Raw genomic sequence first — 15,446 nt, forward strand, 5'->3', positions numbered from 1 at the left:
CATTGCGATATTATTTTATTCTGTGATATACTGCTATAGGAATAAAATTTCACTAGATGACTTTTTAATATCTATTTTTGGAAAGAATTTATAAGTTTTGATTGATTGGGATCTTTTAGGGAGTACATATTCTCAAAATATAAGAAACAATTGTAGAAAAAAATATTACTGCGTAGTCTTCATTTTATAAACAATTAAAATAAAATAAAAAACAATAAAATAATTTTTTCTTAATTTGGAAAAGTTAAAAACTTTACAGTTTTCTATGCCTAAATGCTTTTAAAACCCTCACAGAGTCAAAGGCTTCAAATAATACTTGGAAATTAATAAACTATAATCTAGACTCAATATTGTGTATACTCGTGATGTGACTATTGCAAGATAACACATTGCGATATCAATGGTAAAATGACATTTTATGCAGCCCTATGACCTATAAATGCTGCACATCAAGTCGTCCAAATTCAACAACATTTTTTGGTCACAACTGTTAAACGCATAAGCCCAGAACATTTTCACATTCTGCAACATATCAATCAGAAGAGCCAAATATTAGGCTTTACTTCTCTAACAACCATTTGTTTTTGGTACTTTGTTGAACAAGTTGGTACTTTGTAGTTTGTACTAATTTAATAAACTTAATCATTTTTAAAAAGTGTAAAAATTAGTTTTTAAAAATTCAGTATAGATCCCAGACAGCGATTATAGCAATCTATACAGGTGATATAAGACTGACCCAGAGTTTTAAAATAATCCAATAAATTACATTGAGGGCATTAAGCATTTTCCCTTTGAAAAACATTTTAAAGAAAATGGCTCAATGCATTAGGGTGCTGGTATATCAGCTGATTTGCTTTTAAAGGATGTAGTGCCTACAATTTATCTGAAAGATTCAAATATCTTTTAAATATATGAGTCTTGTTTGTTTTGATATTGGTGGCCATTGACAACTTCAGTTCATTTGTGCTTAACATCAGCTCATCGTCCTCTCATATGGAGAGGTGTTTTTTCACTGTGGTTTTGTTGGTTTTCTTAGTAACAAGCAGACCCTGTTCAGGTGAGCATTTGTTAAACCCTGCAGTGTCAGTTTTCATACATCACAGATTGATAATGGTGGGCTGCAATGTCAAGCAATGATAGATTATATGGAAAGATTATATGCACCAGAGTTGGTTCGAACACAAACTCAGATTTTGTTGTTACAATGGAAACAGCTTCAAATACTCTATTTCAGTCATACAGACAACAGTAGAGCTGCACGATTCTGGTTAAAAAGAGAATCACAATTATATCTTTTGCTTAAAAGCAAGAACACGATTTTGACATGATTCTGTAGATATAAAACAAATGTTAATATGAGTAGGCTATTATTATCGTTAATTCTCAAACATGGTAAAACAATAATAATATTAGACCTATGTGTAGGTCTACTGTTGGTTAAATGCTAAATTGTATACACTTGGAACGGTGGACTTGAGTAGACTTTAAATTTGACCTGGTTGTTAATGCCAATAAAGTAATTACATCAGAATACAACTATTAATAATTTTAATAGAAGTTGAATTATTATGTTTGAAACAGATGCTTGCCATTTGTCATTGACACCATTATAAGACATTTTTTTTCGGCTTTGGATAGGCTAGAGTAGTTATACTGACCCAGTAATCATTTATTTTCATGCACACTACTTTGTGTTCCCTATGAAAGAAAAACATATCAAATGCTTGTCATAATCATAAAAATGCGATGTGATCATAAATAATGTGTTCGCTTTCGGCTGCCATCACTTAGAGAAAAAAAAAACACATGGTAATCATACTGCACGCACAGCTCCTAAAAGATTGATCTGTGCGACAAACTGAAGGTTATTTACGTTATAACCTGTTATTCACAGCCTATGCAGGTTCTTTTCACTAGACATCATTGGTGTGCATGCGCATCCACCCGGTAATAATCGGTGCGTCAGCTCACTTGTGATTTTGGGGCCGCACATACATCAGGACAGAAATGACATTTTTGAGTGATTTATACCTTATAAATACAGTATGTGACTCTCAACCACCATTTGGTGGTGTCTAAGTTGCTGAAAAACAATGTGAAGACCTGTGTGACCGCCTTTATGCTTCTCTCCTCACCTTAAAAATATAATTGGCTGAGAAATAGAGATGCTGGATTAAGTTTGTGTTGGGGGTCGAATAGAGATCACAATATTTTTTCCGATTAATCATGCAGCCCTAGACAACAGTCAGCAGAAGCTTGAGGCTTGGCTAAGTGCTGTATCTAGCGTGCTGGTTTACAATCTCAAGAAAGGATTGCTATTATCCATTCATGGTTCAGCTTTAAATAGGGGTAAGGTGAGCAAAAAGTAACCAACTTCGTTATAGACTTTTCGTTAAGACCCTAAAGAATCATATCAATTTGTCTAAATCGAGCATTCAATGTCTCCTTTAAGAGTCCATGGTGGGATCTTTATTATTGTGATTAATATAATTCATGGCATGCAATGTTGGGCTACAATTCTTTTAAAACTAGCTGTTGTGGTGAGTAGCTTGTTTCTTAGTTTCTTTCTATACATGCCAAAATAAGTAGTACCACTTAGCCAAATATTCGGATGACGATGTGGGCTGAAATTATGAAAGAAATCTTAATATTTACATATGAATAGACCAATAATTGACCTGAATCCTACTAAACATTTGTATGTATTGACCTTATTCTTTGCGTACAAGTGGGGACAGCCATTTGAATCCCTTTGGCTTGAGACTTCCTGTCTCTTTCAGCTCCATTCATTTTTTAAACGTTAAGAACAGCTCGTTATGCTGCTTGATGTAGCAAACTGATATTTATTTACATCTTAAATTAAGAATTTAGATAACTTTCTACTGTTTATTATTCCTAGTCTATTCTCCCATAGGCAACCTAATTGGAAGTTCTAAAACAATCGCAAAAATAAGCACACTTCCGCATTTTAGAATAAGGCCAATATGTGGCACTAGTTTTCAAATCTCTCAGTTTGTTATGTTTGTTTTTCTTCTTCTGAAATATTTGTTATAAATATCTGTGGCTTGGTACAAATGGAAACCTGACAGATCTGTACTGCAGTTCAATGGCTGTTCTGCCCTGCAGGCCTCTGCGCCAGTTACATGACTGAAAACTTTGCACTGGCAAAATTGATTTGCCACATTATAAAAAGGTCCTGTTCACACATGATCTCTAAATACAATTTGACAGTACATTTACAGAAAAGACTGTGTGAAAACCCATAATGGAGATGCATTGCCAAGCCAAAACATGATGCATAACCAGGAACTTTACATCTTGTGAACAAACATCAGTTTTACAATATAGTTTACATACTGACCCGAGGCGAAGAAGAAACTATATCCAAGGCTACATTTACAACTAGCATAGTTGTTTCCATTTTCTGTATGCATGACATGATGCATAAAATCACAGGGAATGGTGTACAAATAAAACTAAACCCATTTTAAGCGTTTATTTAGAAAACAAGCCACCTATCCAAATATCCCAACCTATACATACCTGCTATATTGACTCCATTAACTGAATCGTTTAAACCTAAAGATTTTTTAAGGATTTTTGCTTATGAATAGTGAACCTGGCAACAATTCTAAACTTGAAAAGTTGTATTTTTTTAATGATGGATAGTTAAATTAACAAATGAAATATTTCTTTGAACAACAAGAGCGAATACCAAACAAGGTGATGATGGCAGAACTTTAAAATGATTAGTGTCATTGTGTCGCAATTCTGAAAACAAGTTAAATCTCACATACATTCATTAATTTTTCTTTGGCTTAGTCCCTGACTATCAGGGGTCACCACAGTGGAAAGAAACACCAATAATTCCATCATATGTTTTATGCAGCGGTAGGTTTGTCACGATACAGGTATTTCATCAATTTCCCTGTAACATTTGAGCGTGTTCTTAAACAGTGCTGATTTGCCACTGTGTTCACATGCTCAACAGAAATGACTGTGATAAGCCATGAAGGCCTAGGTATCTGAGGTTACCAAGTGTATAGCTCAAAGGCACTCAAATGTTAGCGGGAAATGGGCGTTTTTAAAATTTTAGCATTGACTGGTACCGAATTCCAGTAATGTGACAACAATATGCAGCGGATGGCCTTCCAGCTGCAATCCAGTACTGGGTAACACCCATACACACACACACACACACACACACTTAGTTTATTCAGTTCACCTATACTGCATGTCTATGGACTATGGGGAAAACCGGAGGACCTGAGGAAATCCACATGGGCATGGAATGAACGTGAAAACTCATTCACCCACACAAAATGATAATTTAGGGAATTAATTCCTTCATTTAACTGTGACTATTGAAACTATGGTGTGTATAGAGTAAGTCTCAGTGACATTATGGTCTTTTGAAATGACGTAGGTGCCTTGTTCATTCTAGGTCTAAGAGATGTTTAGTTCCTAGTTTCATGATCAGGGACTGACCAACACAAAAAGAATACGAGTTTTGTTTAGATTTGTTTTACGCAAATGTTTGTCACAGGGATTTTCCTGTGTAAAAGCTCTCTGTTGTGTAAACTTGAAAGTATTAAGTAACACTGATCAGGATGATAAATGGTTTCAGCACACCGCTGCATCATAATGACCCATAGTCACCACGACCAGATGACTATTATGTAACAAACTAATCTAAGGTCCATTTGACAAAAATAGGACGCAAGCCTCAGGCTAATTTACAAAATGCAAATACTTCATGATGATGACTTGCTGATGTAATGGTGTATCTTCAATAGTTTTCCCATTCCCACCAGAAGGAACAGAGCTGTTTTCAGCTTGAATCTATTTTGAGTTGTGCAAGATTTCTTTCTTTACGATTCCCACCCAAGGAAATAAAACATTTCCTTAGTGAAGCCATGAGGAAGGAAACTCACACTTTCACTTTTGTTATCTGAAAAAAAAATTCAAAGCAGCTCATGACAAGACAGTGTTCCCCATAGCAATAATCATTCATTTGAATGTTCAAGGTCTGATTTCAAACATGATGATTTAACCTGTGCAGTAAACTACAGTTCATTATTACAGAAAACCAATGCACATCATTACAAATGAAAGCAGTTAACCGTAATCTAGCTCACAACCCATATGGTGCTCCAACTGTTTTCATGACAGACGGCTGGATGAATCTAAAGAGAGTCTGTCACTTATACATGAGCCAAGCAGCAACTATGAAAGCTCCTCAAGGACAGCTGGGTTTAGCTATAATCTGAACAGGACATGTTCAGCAGATTTTAAAGGCCAGGTCATTGCATCTACTATGGGTGTAGTGAGTAAAAACCCAACAATTTCCAATGGCAACAAGTTATCCTTGTGCCCATTTTCTGTTGTGGGAAGACAAGAGAAGCCTGGTTTCATGCTGGTGTGAATGCAAGAGTTTGTCTAGTCTTTCAGACATCCTGGCTATGGCTCGTCGGGAGATCTGACGTGTTTGGTTTTGCTTGGCCTTGCTGCACTACAAAACATGCAGTTATCACAACAACCTATAGCAACAGGACAGACAACCGCCAATGACTCTGCACCCTATCTCTCACGTACACCAGGAAAATCTGTTTGTTTTACAAGGTCACAAATTAACACTGTGAACTTTGAGGATTAGAACATCCTCCTTTTTTCCATACAATTTTACTATTGGCTGAGGATTTGTAACTGTTTTTTTTTTCTTTAAATCCACAATTTCTAGCTGGAAACATATAGAATAATAAACCACAAAATCTAAAAATGTCCATGAATGTTCTTGACTTTTCATAACTTTTTCAGGCTGTATTTGTAACAAATGAGTATGTTGTAAAACACCACAACTGAAAAGTGCCGGGGGAAGGAAAATAACAGGTGTTTACACAATGCACAGGGATTATATTATATATAGGATAAAAAAAAACTTTCCTACACTGGAAAAAATGGTGGGAGGGTTGCACACAATCCCTTCGATTTGGTTAACTTAATGTTTTTTTTTTCATTTTAAGTTTATTGAACATAAAAAATTAAGTTGTCCTCCCCCCCCCCCAAAAAAAAACTCAAGAATTTTGTTGAGCTCATTTTAAATATAGTTTGAACAAGCATCAAAAATGTTTTTGAGGGTACACAAACACTTACAGTGTATACATCCAATTGTTTTAAATGCTTATTGTTTCTATTTTTGAAATGAAATATAAACTATACTTTACACTTTTATATTACTCCAATAAACCAAGGTCGAGATCCGCTTTAAATAATTAATCCATTACCAATCCCCCACAGCTGCTGTTCCAGAAACAGCTCTATACAAGATTCAAGTTTCACATCCCAATTACACGAAACTTTAGCTATTTTAAGAAGCTGACGGCTGAGAGGACTCTTTTTTTTTATATGTCAAAATATGCGTTTATATTTTAAAACAAGGCATAACGTTAAATGTTCATTTTTACACACAGGAAGTGATTGTTGTACCTTAAGCTGTCAACAATCGCTTAGGTTATGGGAGCATCTTTCTCTTTCCAGCAAAATAAATAAATAATATACTGTACAAAGAATTAAATAAAAACGTTTAAAATATATATATATATATTAAAAAATCCAATAAAACTCGTGATTTGAGGTTAATACCTGACAACAGAAGAGTAACCAATAAAAAACAAGCCCCGTTTTTAAATCTCACAAATAAAAAAAAACGTCTTTCGGAGCTACCGTTAGCCTAATAACATTAGCTTAGCACTGTCAACATCTATTCCTGCTGCCGCACACATCAGTCAAGGCACAAAAACAGCTTTGAATCCACTATACATGCATTCTTAACTAATTAAAATTAAGGACGAAATTAAGTACATATGTAAAGACGGAAATGCAAGCGTCACACAACAACAAAAGAAAGTAAAAATCGATAACTTGATGCAAATCCAGGATGAGTCGCTTAGACGATGCCTCAGCTGGCTAATGAGACTGCTAGCATCCGCTAAAGTCACTCCATAGAAATCATCCGCACTTACCAGGTCAAAGCAGACGACAAGCGACACCAAACCGAATAATTTCGCCACTCCTTGGTCCAAAGGAGACGGTAAAAGGGTGATAAAGACGGAGACTAGCTACAGTGTTGGACAGGCATGGCCAGTTTCAATGCGAGTAGTTGGTTCGGTGGAATGGAGACAGTGTAAGTTACACACCCACAGCGATGCCAAAGACACACTGACCCCGCCTCTCTCGCAGCATTCTTCTCGACACACTTTCTTTTTTCCAGAATATTCCACTGACTTGTTTATATTCATGTGATTGAGTAGACATGGAAAAGGTGAATTGCACAAATCGATCATGTATTTAACATTTAACTACAAGGTAAATGTTATTTTGCAGCCATTGTTATCCATGTCATGCATTCAAATTTATTTTTGTCAAATTACTTCCAAATCAACTAATATTTACACTGTAAAGATAATAGAAGCAATCAAGGGACAGACATTTTTTAAAAAGTTTAAATCAATGTAATGCATTAACTTTGCACAATGACTTTGCATAATTTTAACGAAATGTTGGAATAATGCACTGAAACTTTTTATCATGAAAGAAAATTTCCAGTAGTATTGATTTAAAAAAAAAAAAAAAAAAAAAATATATATATATATATATATATATATATATATATATATATATATATATATATATATATATATATATATATATATATATATATAATGAAAGTAAACTGCCAGTAGTGGTTTAATGGGTGTATCTTTAAATTAATTGATTTGTTCAGATGGCTGATTCATTTAAGAATGAGGCAAAGGTATGTCTTTAAGAAGACTGTCCTGTGACCTAGTATGTGCATTTTTGCTTTGTTTTGACATTTTCAGAGTCTCCTTTACACACACTAACTGCGCTAGAGCGATGCAATTTTAAATTTTCCCAAGTTTAATGTTTATATGCTACTTATTTGGTCAGACAGACAAGTAAAACCCACAAAATTTGTTTTGTAATTTAGACTGTGGTTACTCTCTGTCAACACCAAATATAAACCTTAAATACACCATCCTAGTAGATGCATGTGATGAAATTCAAACACACACAGTTTGTGTACTTTTGGTTTGCATTATCTTCTAATAATTCATTAGTTATTTTTTATTTATAAGTAGGCCCACACCCAATCTGCACACACAGAAATCTGCAGATTTTATGCATTTACTTGAGTAAAGGTGTGTAAATTTGTGTATATTTGTTTAGTTTTTATATCCATTTCACTAATATTATTGTGATCTATTAAAAGAAATAATAAAATGTTCATATGATTCACATGAATACTGTTTGTAGAGTAATATTTTCTGTCTTTTAGTAGATATATTATATGTGAGATTTGTTTTGTTTACCAAATAAGTGGATCTAATTGGATTTGCATTGTAAACATTAAATAAAATTTTTATATATTTCATTCTAATATTTTCATATATTATTTTTTTTGTTACGATACTATTTAGTTACTTAGAAAATTATCTGCACAAATAGCAAAAATGTCCGCACATTCTGTTTGGCCCTTCTTATAAGTAATAACATGATGATATAATGCTAGAAAATATGGCTGAAGTCCGGTTACAAGCATTGAAAATAATATTGCATTACATGTTTAAAGCATAGCACATTTGTTTTCAGTAGTTGTCAGCAGTAGTTATATTTTCATCATTATTTACTGCAAGTTATTATTGGAAAAGTCAGCATTAATTACAAAAACGGATGCACAAATTAAATTATAATATGTTTATTTTCAACATTGCCTAAACTCTGCCCTGATAACACTGTTATATTATATGAAACTGTAGTGCCACTCAGTGTTTGATTTCATAAATGCAACATAAAACAGACAAGTTTTCATATTTGTTCATACTGCAGTTAACATATCTCATAGTGAATTGTTATTTTTGAAAAGGAATTCACTGTTGTTGAATTTTCAGTTCTGACTTTTCAGGTGTTAACATCATACTTTTATAATTCACTAATTATATACACTCACCAGCCACTTTATTAGGTACACCTTACTAGGTTGGACCGCCTTTTGCTTTTAGAACTGATTTAGTCCTCCATGGCATAGATTTAACAAGGTACTGGAAATATTCCTCAGAGATTTTGGAACATATTGGCATGATAGCATCACGCAATTGCTGCAGATTTATCAGCTGCACATCCATGTTGCGAATCTCCCATTTCACCACATCACAAAGGTGCTTTATTGGATTGTGGTCTGGTGACTGTGGAGGCAATTTGAGTACAGTTAATTCATTTTCATGTTTAAGAAACCAGTGTGAGATGATTTGTGCTTTAACATGGCGCGTTATCCTGCTGAAAGTAGCCATCAGAAGGTGGGTACACTGTGGGCATAAAGGGATGGACATGGTCAACACTCAGCAACAATACTTAGGTAGGCTGTGGCGCTGACATGATGCCTAATTGGTATTAATGGGCCCAAAGTATGCCAAGAAAATATCCCCCACACCATCACACCACTACCACCAGCCTGGATTGTTGATACAAGGCAGGATGTATCCATTCTTTTATGTTGTTAACGCCTAATTCTGACCCTACCATCTGAATGTCGCAGTAGAAATGGAGACTCATCAGACCAGGCAAAGTTTTACCAATCTTCTATAATCCTAAAATCTTAAATTCTTTAAAATCTAAAATCTAATTTAAAATCTATAATTTTGGTGAGGCTGTGCGAATTGTAGCTTCAGTTTCCTGTTCTTAGCTGACAGGAGTGACACTCGATGTGGTCTTTTGCTGCTGTTGCCCAACCGCCTCAAGGTTGGATGTATTGTGCATTCAGAGATGTTCTTCTGCATACCTCGGTTGTAATGAGTGGTTATTTGAGGTGCTGTTGCCTTTCTATCAGTTGGAACCAGTCTGGCCATTCTCCTTTGACCTCTGGCATCAACAAGGCATTTGCGCCCACAAAATTACCACTCACTAGATATTTTCTTTTTAGGACCATTCTCTGTATACCCAAGTGATGGCTGTGCATGAAAATTCCAGTAGATCATCAGTTTCTAAAATACTCAGATCAGCCTGTCTGGCACCAACAACCAGGCCATGTTCAAAGTCACTTAAATCCTCTTTCTTCCCCAGTCTGATTCTCAGTTTGAACTGCAGCAGATCAACTTGACCACGTCTACCTGCCTAAATGCAGTAAGTTGCAGCCATGTGATTGGCTGATAAGAAACTTGTGTTAACACGCTGTTGGACAAGTGTACCTATTAAAGTGTCCGGTGAGTGTAAATTCAGTGGTGATTATTTAAATGTGAATTGTGATATCAGTTTATGCTAACTTAAACAAGTTTTTAAGCATTGTTTGGTCTTATGTTACTGTTTTATGCTTTTAAATACATTGAGACTTATTTCTGTACCTTCTTTATTTACATTTAGTGGAGATGTAAGCAAAATAATCTTATTTCAAAACAAAAACAAGATTATAAGGACTTGCTTAATTTTTACTTATTTATACACACTCATACACTATACAGACAATTTAGCCTACCTAGTTCACCTGTACCACAAGTCTTTGGACGGTGGGGGACCCCCCACTGTTTTATATATTTAACATTTAAACAAACATGATAATTAAGCTTTTGCAAATGTTTTATTGAAGAATGGCATCTCTTCATGTCTGTTGTGAGTCACTTCGAATTGTTGGGGAATTCATTGTGTCTTAATGAATTTCTGATGTAAGTATTACTCTCATTTATATGCTTATTTGAGTGATTTTAGTATTATTATTATTATTATTATTATTATCTATTGTATTATTACCCATACCTGCTGCATTTTTATCAGGTATGTGTGCTTTGGTAAATGAAAAAGTCATTCTGTGTAAATGCAGTCAGAGATGAGAAGATAAATTAGAACAGCAGCATTAATGTCACTATGAGGGTAGATTTAAGGATGCAAGGCAATAAGGACACCTGCGTTCTGTTCTGTAACTCATAATAAGGCACCTGCATGTGTGCCCACTCTCATTTGTACTGACATCTAAAAAATTATGAGTACCTTCAGCTGAACTTACAGTTGACAGCTCAGTGAACAGTGAATAATATATACTGTTGAGCATTTCTTTTTGGCTGAGTCATCACTTTTTTAAACAGGAAGGAAATACCTTAACTAGACATGGGTAAGACCCCTGAAAGACCCTGAGATTCTATTGGTGGAGGGCATCTGAGAGATTTTAGATCCCATTTGCGGAGAAGCTGATGGAGGTGTGTAATGTTTAAATTTGTGTGGAGTATTAAGACAACAAAATGTATTTAAACTGTGTGCAAGCCTGTGTTCGGCAGACACTCGAATGACCTGTCTCTGTTGTTACTGATGCTGTAACAATAAACTGCTTTGCCCAAAGACTTCGGAGATCTCAGACTTTGTCATTTTTTTTGAAAAGTTTGATTTAGACTTAGAATATTTTGCAGACCAGAATCTTTTTTCCACAACAGAATCCCAAGGTGTTTTTAAAACCCAGAGGAGACAAAAAGAGACCAATTTTAACTGCTCACTATCCTAAACTTACACATAAATAGATGTATTTTGCTACCTTTGAATAAATAAAGGCAGTTTTATTTTATTTATTTGATATTTGGATTTAATTTGATTTACTGTCTGTTTAACAGGCTGACATATTGCAAGTGGTTAGAACTTTACATGTGTGTGTAATACATGTGAATACACTCATTTTCAAATCAATGGCTTTTAAATAATGAAAAAAGAAAATGTAAAGCTCATTTCATAATTTGTCAAACCTATCATCATAAATAAAATGTTATTGAGATTAATTTATTATTTTATGCAAGGTGATGGAACCTTTTCAAGCAAGTTGGAATTCTTTCTGACCCACAAATATCTTTCTTCCCTTAATGTTTAAAAAACTGATTAATACACAAATAAGCATTAAAAAAAAGAATAACACACAGAGAATAATTTTAAAGTGACAACATTTATTGACACAAAAAAACAAGAATAATCCTAAAAATAGGTTGCAGAGTGGAACCTTGAAGGCAGAGGAGGGCTTCTTTTTACTGACCGAGCCCTCTTCATCTTGACATCCTCAACATCAAATGGAAAAAACATGAAGTTTGAAGGAAGAGCAGGTTGCTCAGGAACATGAGCTGCTTTCAGAGCAGGCAATTTTGTAAACACGGGAACATGCAGAGGCACATGTTTTCCCATCTTCACTCCACTTGTAAGACGTGGCAGGCTGGGTAAGGAAAGGTGAGACTTAACTTTCCAATCAGACCCACATGAAGGGTCAGTGCCAGTCCTCTCTGCCTTATTCACTAAAGGAGGAAACCTCGACGTTTGATGTTCTGGTGCTTCGACAATGAACTTCTGTCCACCCAAAAGCTTGACAGGAGCACAGCGTGGCCTCAAAACAGGCAAGTGTTTGGAAACAGCTGCAGGATGCTGGGATTTGCCTACTCTTACTGCCAGATAGGATGATGAACACTCAACACTGACATTCAGGTCAGACTCATATGGAGGATCTTTCAGTGAAACTTTCACCTGATTCTCACAAGACCCCATGCCCAGCCATTCTGAGGGTTCATCTGTGAAGCACTGCTGGTTGACAGGCTTCACAGGAACATGGTTTGGCTTCAGAATGGGCAGTTTTGAGCGTGGAGCATCAGGATGCTGCTGGAAAAGCCTACGTTTATCCATCCTCACTGGTCTGCTCCCAGAAGGAGGCAGAAGAGATGAGGAACAGCAAACGCTGGCATTCAGATCAGACTTACACAGATAGCTGAAGTCTTTCAGTGACACTTTCATCTGATGCTCTGGAGGTCTATCATTGAATTTCTCTCCACTGACAGGCTTCACAGGAGCACACTTTGACTTCAGAACTGGCAGTTTTGAGCGTCCAGCAACAGAATGCTTGCGGACAGGTGTACGCTTGTCCATCCTCACTGGTTGGCTGCCTGAAAGGGCAACAAAAATGAGCAAGGGGCAACACTGACAGTAAGGTCAGACTCACATGAAGGGTTGATATTTTTCACTGTACCTTTCTTCATATGATTCGACCCCACGCCCAGCCATTCTGAGGGTTCATCTGTGAAACTCTGCTGGTTGACAGGCTTCACAGGAACACACTTTGACTTTAGAACAGGCAGTTTTGAGCGTGGAGCATCAGGATGCTGACGGAGAAGTGTATGTTTATCTGTTCTCACTTCTCGACTCTCAGAATGGGGCAGCAGAAGAGACGAGGAATGTTCAATGCTGGCATTCAGGTCACGTTCACATGAAAGATAGTTAATGTCTTCCAGGGAAACTTCCATCATATGTTTAAGAGACATCACTCCTCGACGTTTTGGAAGCCCATGACCATCAATGAACTTCTGCTTTTCAGCAGGTTTCACAGGAACATGGCACAGCTTCAGAACAGTCAAGTTTGAGCATACAACCTCAGGATGCTGATGGAGAGGTGCACTTGTGTCCATCCTCACTGCACTGCTCCAGGAATGGGGCAGATCAGACGAGGGACACTCAGTATCGGCGTTCAGATCAGACTCGGGTAAAAAGAAGCTGACACTTTTCACTGAAACTTTCATCTGACGCTTAGGAGAGCTCACGTCTCGATGTTCTGGAGATCGTGGCACGCATTGACTGTTAGACCACATGTTGAAAAAGAAGTGGTGTGAAGATTATATCACAACAACAACGACGACAACAAGGATTCAATAAGCGATTAGTAGCGACTGCCAAATGCTCTGTAACTCTGTTCACCGTGGAATGGCTTCTATGATGTCAACATTCTTTTATAACGTTCTCGTGCCTTCAAACCTGTGACGTTCTTTCAGGCATCATTTAAATCTCGTAGAATAGCCCATATTCACTTATATAGGCCTTTTATTTACATATTACATTTGTTTTGTTATGTTTAAATTCATCAAATCGGTTCTCAATTTACTCTGAGCGCATTTTTTAAACGACAGATTTAACGCTATCAGATTTGGGGCATATTTTAATATAGCAGGTCTACTGCATAAATGAAAGTATGGCTCCCTCTAGAGGTGAAAATCATATTTTAGGCCATTATTGAATAAAAATCAGTTATTCCTCTCCCTTCAAGTATTATGGAGGACGAAACCTACAAAAACAATAAATAAATACGCAAACATATAAATAAATGACTAAATAAATCCAAAAATTCCTGGGCGGGGATGAGGGTACACTTATGTAATTATTTACTTGCTCGCACTATTAATTATTTGTATGTATGTATATATATATATATATATATATATATATATATATATATATATATATATATGTATTTAATATGCATTTATTTGTTTATTTGCATATTTATTAATTATTTTATTTATGCAGGAATTTCTTTACTCATTTATTTATATATTTTCATATTTTTAAAATTGTTTTTGCAAGTTTCGTCCTCCATAAGTATGTAGTTTTGTTCAATTCAATAATTGCTTTATTGGCATGACAAAAGTGACAAATGTTAAGTTTACTTTAAAAAGCAGGCCCGAAGCCAGGGTGGGTTCAGGTGGTTCGAAAGACCCCCTGTGACATGACAAAGTCCAGAATTTGGTCTATACATGAACTGATTTGTTCCATTTTTGACTACTAAGCCATCATAAATTGCCTGAAAAGAACACACACACACACACACACACACACACACACAAACACATATAGATTAATTAATTAATCTATGCAGGGTGATGGAACCTTTTAAAGCATGTTGAATGACTGTTTTGCTTGTTTTATCTACTGTATGATTGAATAGCAATAGTGTAATTACACTTTTGTGTTCTTAATCTTTATGTCAAGATTTTTATATAAACTCATTAACTCTATAAAATTGTTTTTTAATAGAATTATACTGCTATTTATTTATTTATTATATATAATTATATTTAATTTCTATTCTATTGTTGGGTTCCTATTTGGTGCCATTTTGAATTATATCTGACATTTTTGTCAAAATTGAGTTATTGACATATTTTTATTAAATGACAACTTATTTACATTATGGGATGATTTTTTATAAGTTGTTTACATTTTAAGACTTTTTATTTAAAAAACAAATGTTACACACACACACACACACACACACACACACACACACACACACACACACACACACACACACACACACACACACACACACACACACACACACACACACACACACACACACACACACTGTACTGTTTGCTGTATGGAATGCAAAAACTTTGAAGCTCAATATCTCAAGGTCATTCAGAACACAGATAGAACCTTGTAATTCCAAGGTGACGATTTGTGTCCCCAAGGGATTATATGGTACAGAATATTTAAAAATGCAATTTAAAAAATCCTTAAAGCCTGAGATGATTAATACATTTCCACAATAAGAAACAATGATAAGTGCTCCAAAATAAATTAAATTTAAA

General features: G+C 35.4%; 2 protein-coding genes across 5 annotated transcripts in view; both read right to left on the minus strand.

Moving 5' to 3' along the window:
• Nucleotides 1-7,217, minus strand: part of fam13b (family with sequence similarity 13 member B) — a 74,828-nt gene extending 67,611 nt beyond the window's left edge. For 3 of the 4 annotated variants that reach the window (XM_005173130.6, XM_005173128.6, XM_005173129.6), the window contains exon 1: nt 7,023-7,183. The gene's annotated coding sequence lies outside the window, so the exon portion shown is untranslated. Of the gene's footprint in view, nt 1-7,022 lie in introns of all 4 variants that reach the window. The other variant, NM_001328042.1, reaches the window with a different exon arrangement.
• Nucleotides 7,218-10,801: 3,584 nt separating this feature from the next.
• On the minus strand, nt 10,802-14,106 carry LOC110438987 (uncharacterized). Its single transcript, XM_068213266.2, has 2 exons — nt 13,052-14,106; nt 10,802-12,968 (listed from the first exon to the last, which is right to left on the minus strand). The coding sequence occupies exons 1-2, from the start codon at nt 13,665-13,667 to the stop codon at nt 12,019-12,021; spliced, it is 1,566 nt and encodes a 521-aa protein (XP_068069367.1). The 5' UTR covers nt 13,668-14,106; the 3' UTR covers nt 10,802-12,018.
• Between the last annotated feature and the right edge of the window lie 1,340 nt (nt 14,107-15,446).

Source organism: Danio rerio, chromosome 14 (assembly GCF_049306965.1).
Source record: "Danio rerio strain Tuebingen ecotype United States chromosome 14, GRCz12tu, whole genome shotgun sequence".
NCBI classification, from domain to species: Eukaryota; Metazoa; Chordata; class Actinopteri; order Cypriniformes; family Danionidae; genus Danio; species Danio rerio.

Excerpts from the sequence above, each read along its gene's own strand:
- LOC110438987 (XM_068213266.2), bottom strand. The coding sequence starts at position 13,667 with ATGTGGTCTAACAGTCAATGCGTGCCACGATCTCCAGAACATCGAGAC. Across the intron at positions 12,969-13,051 it reads GTCGAATCATATGAAGAAAG|GCAGCCAACCAGTGAGGATG; the intron begins GTACAGTGAAAA and ends TTGCCCTTTCAG.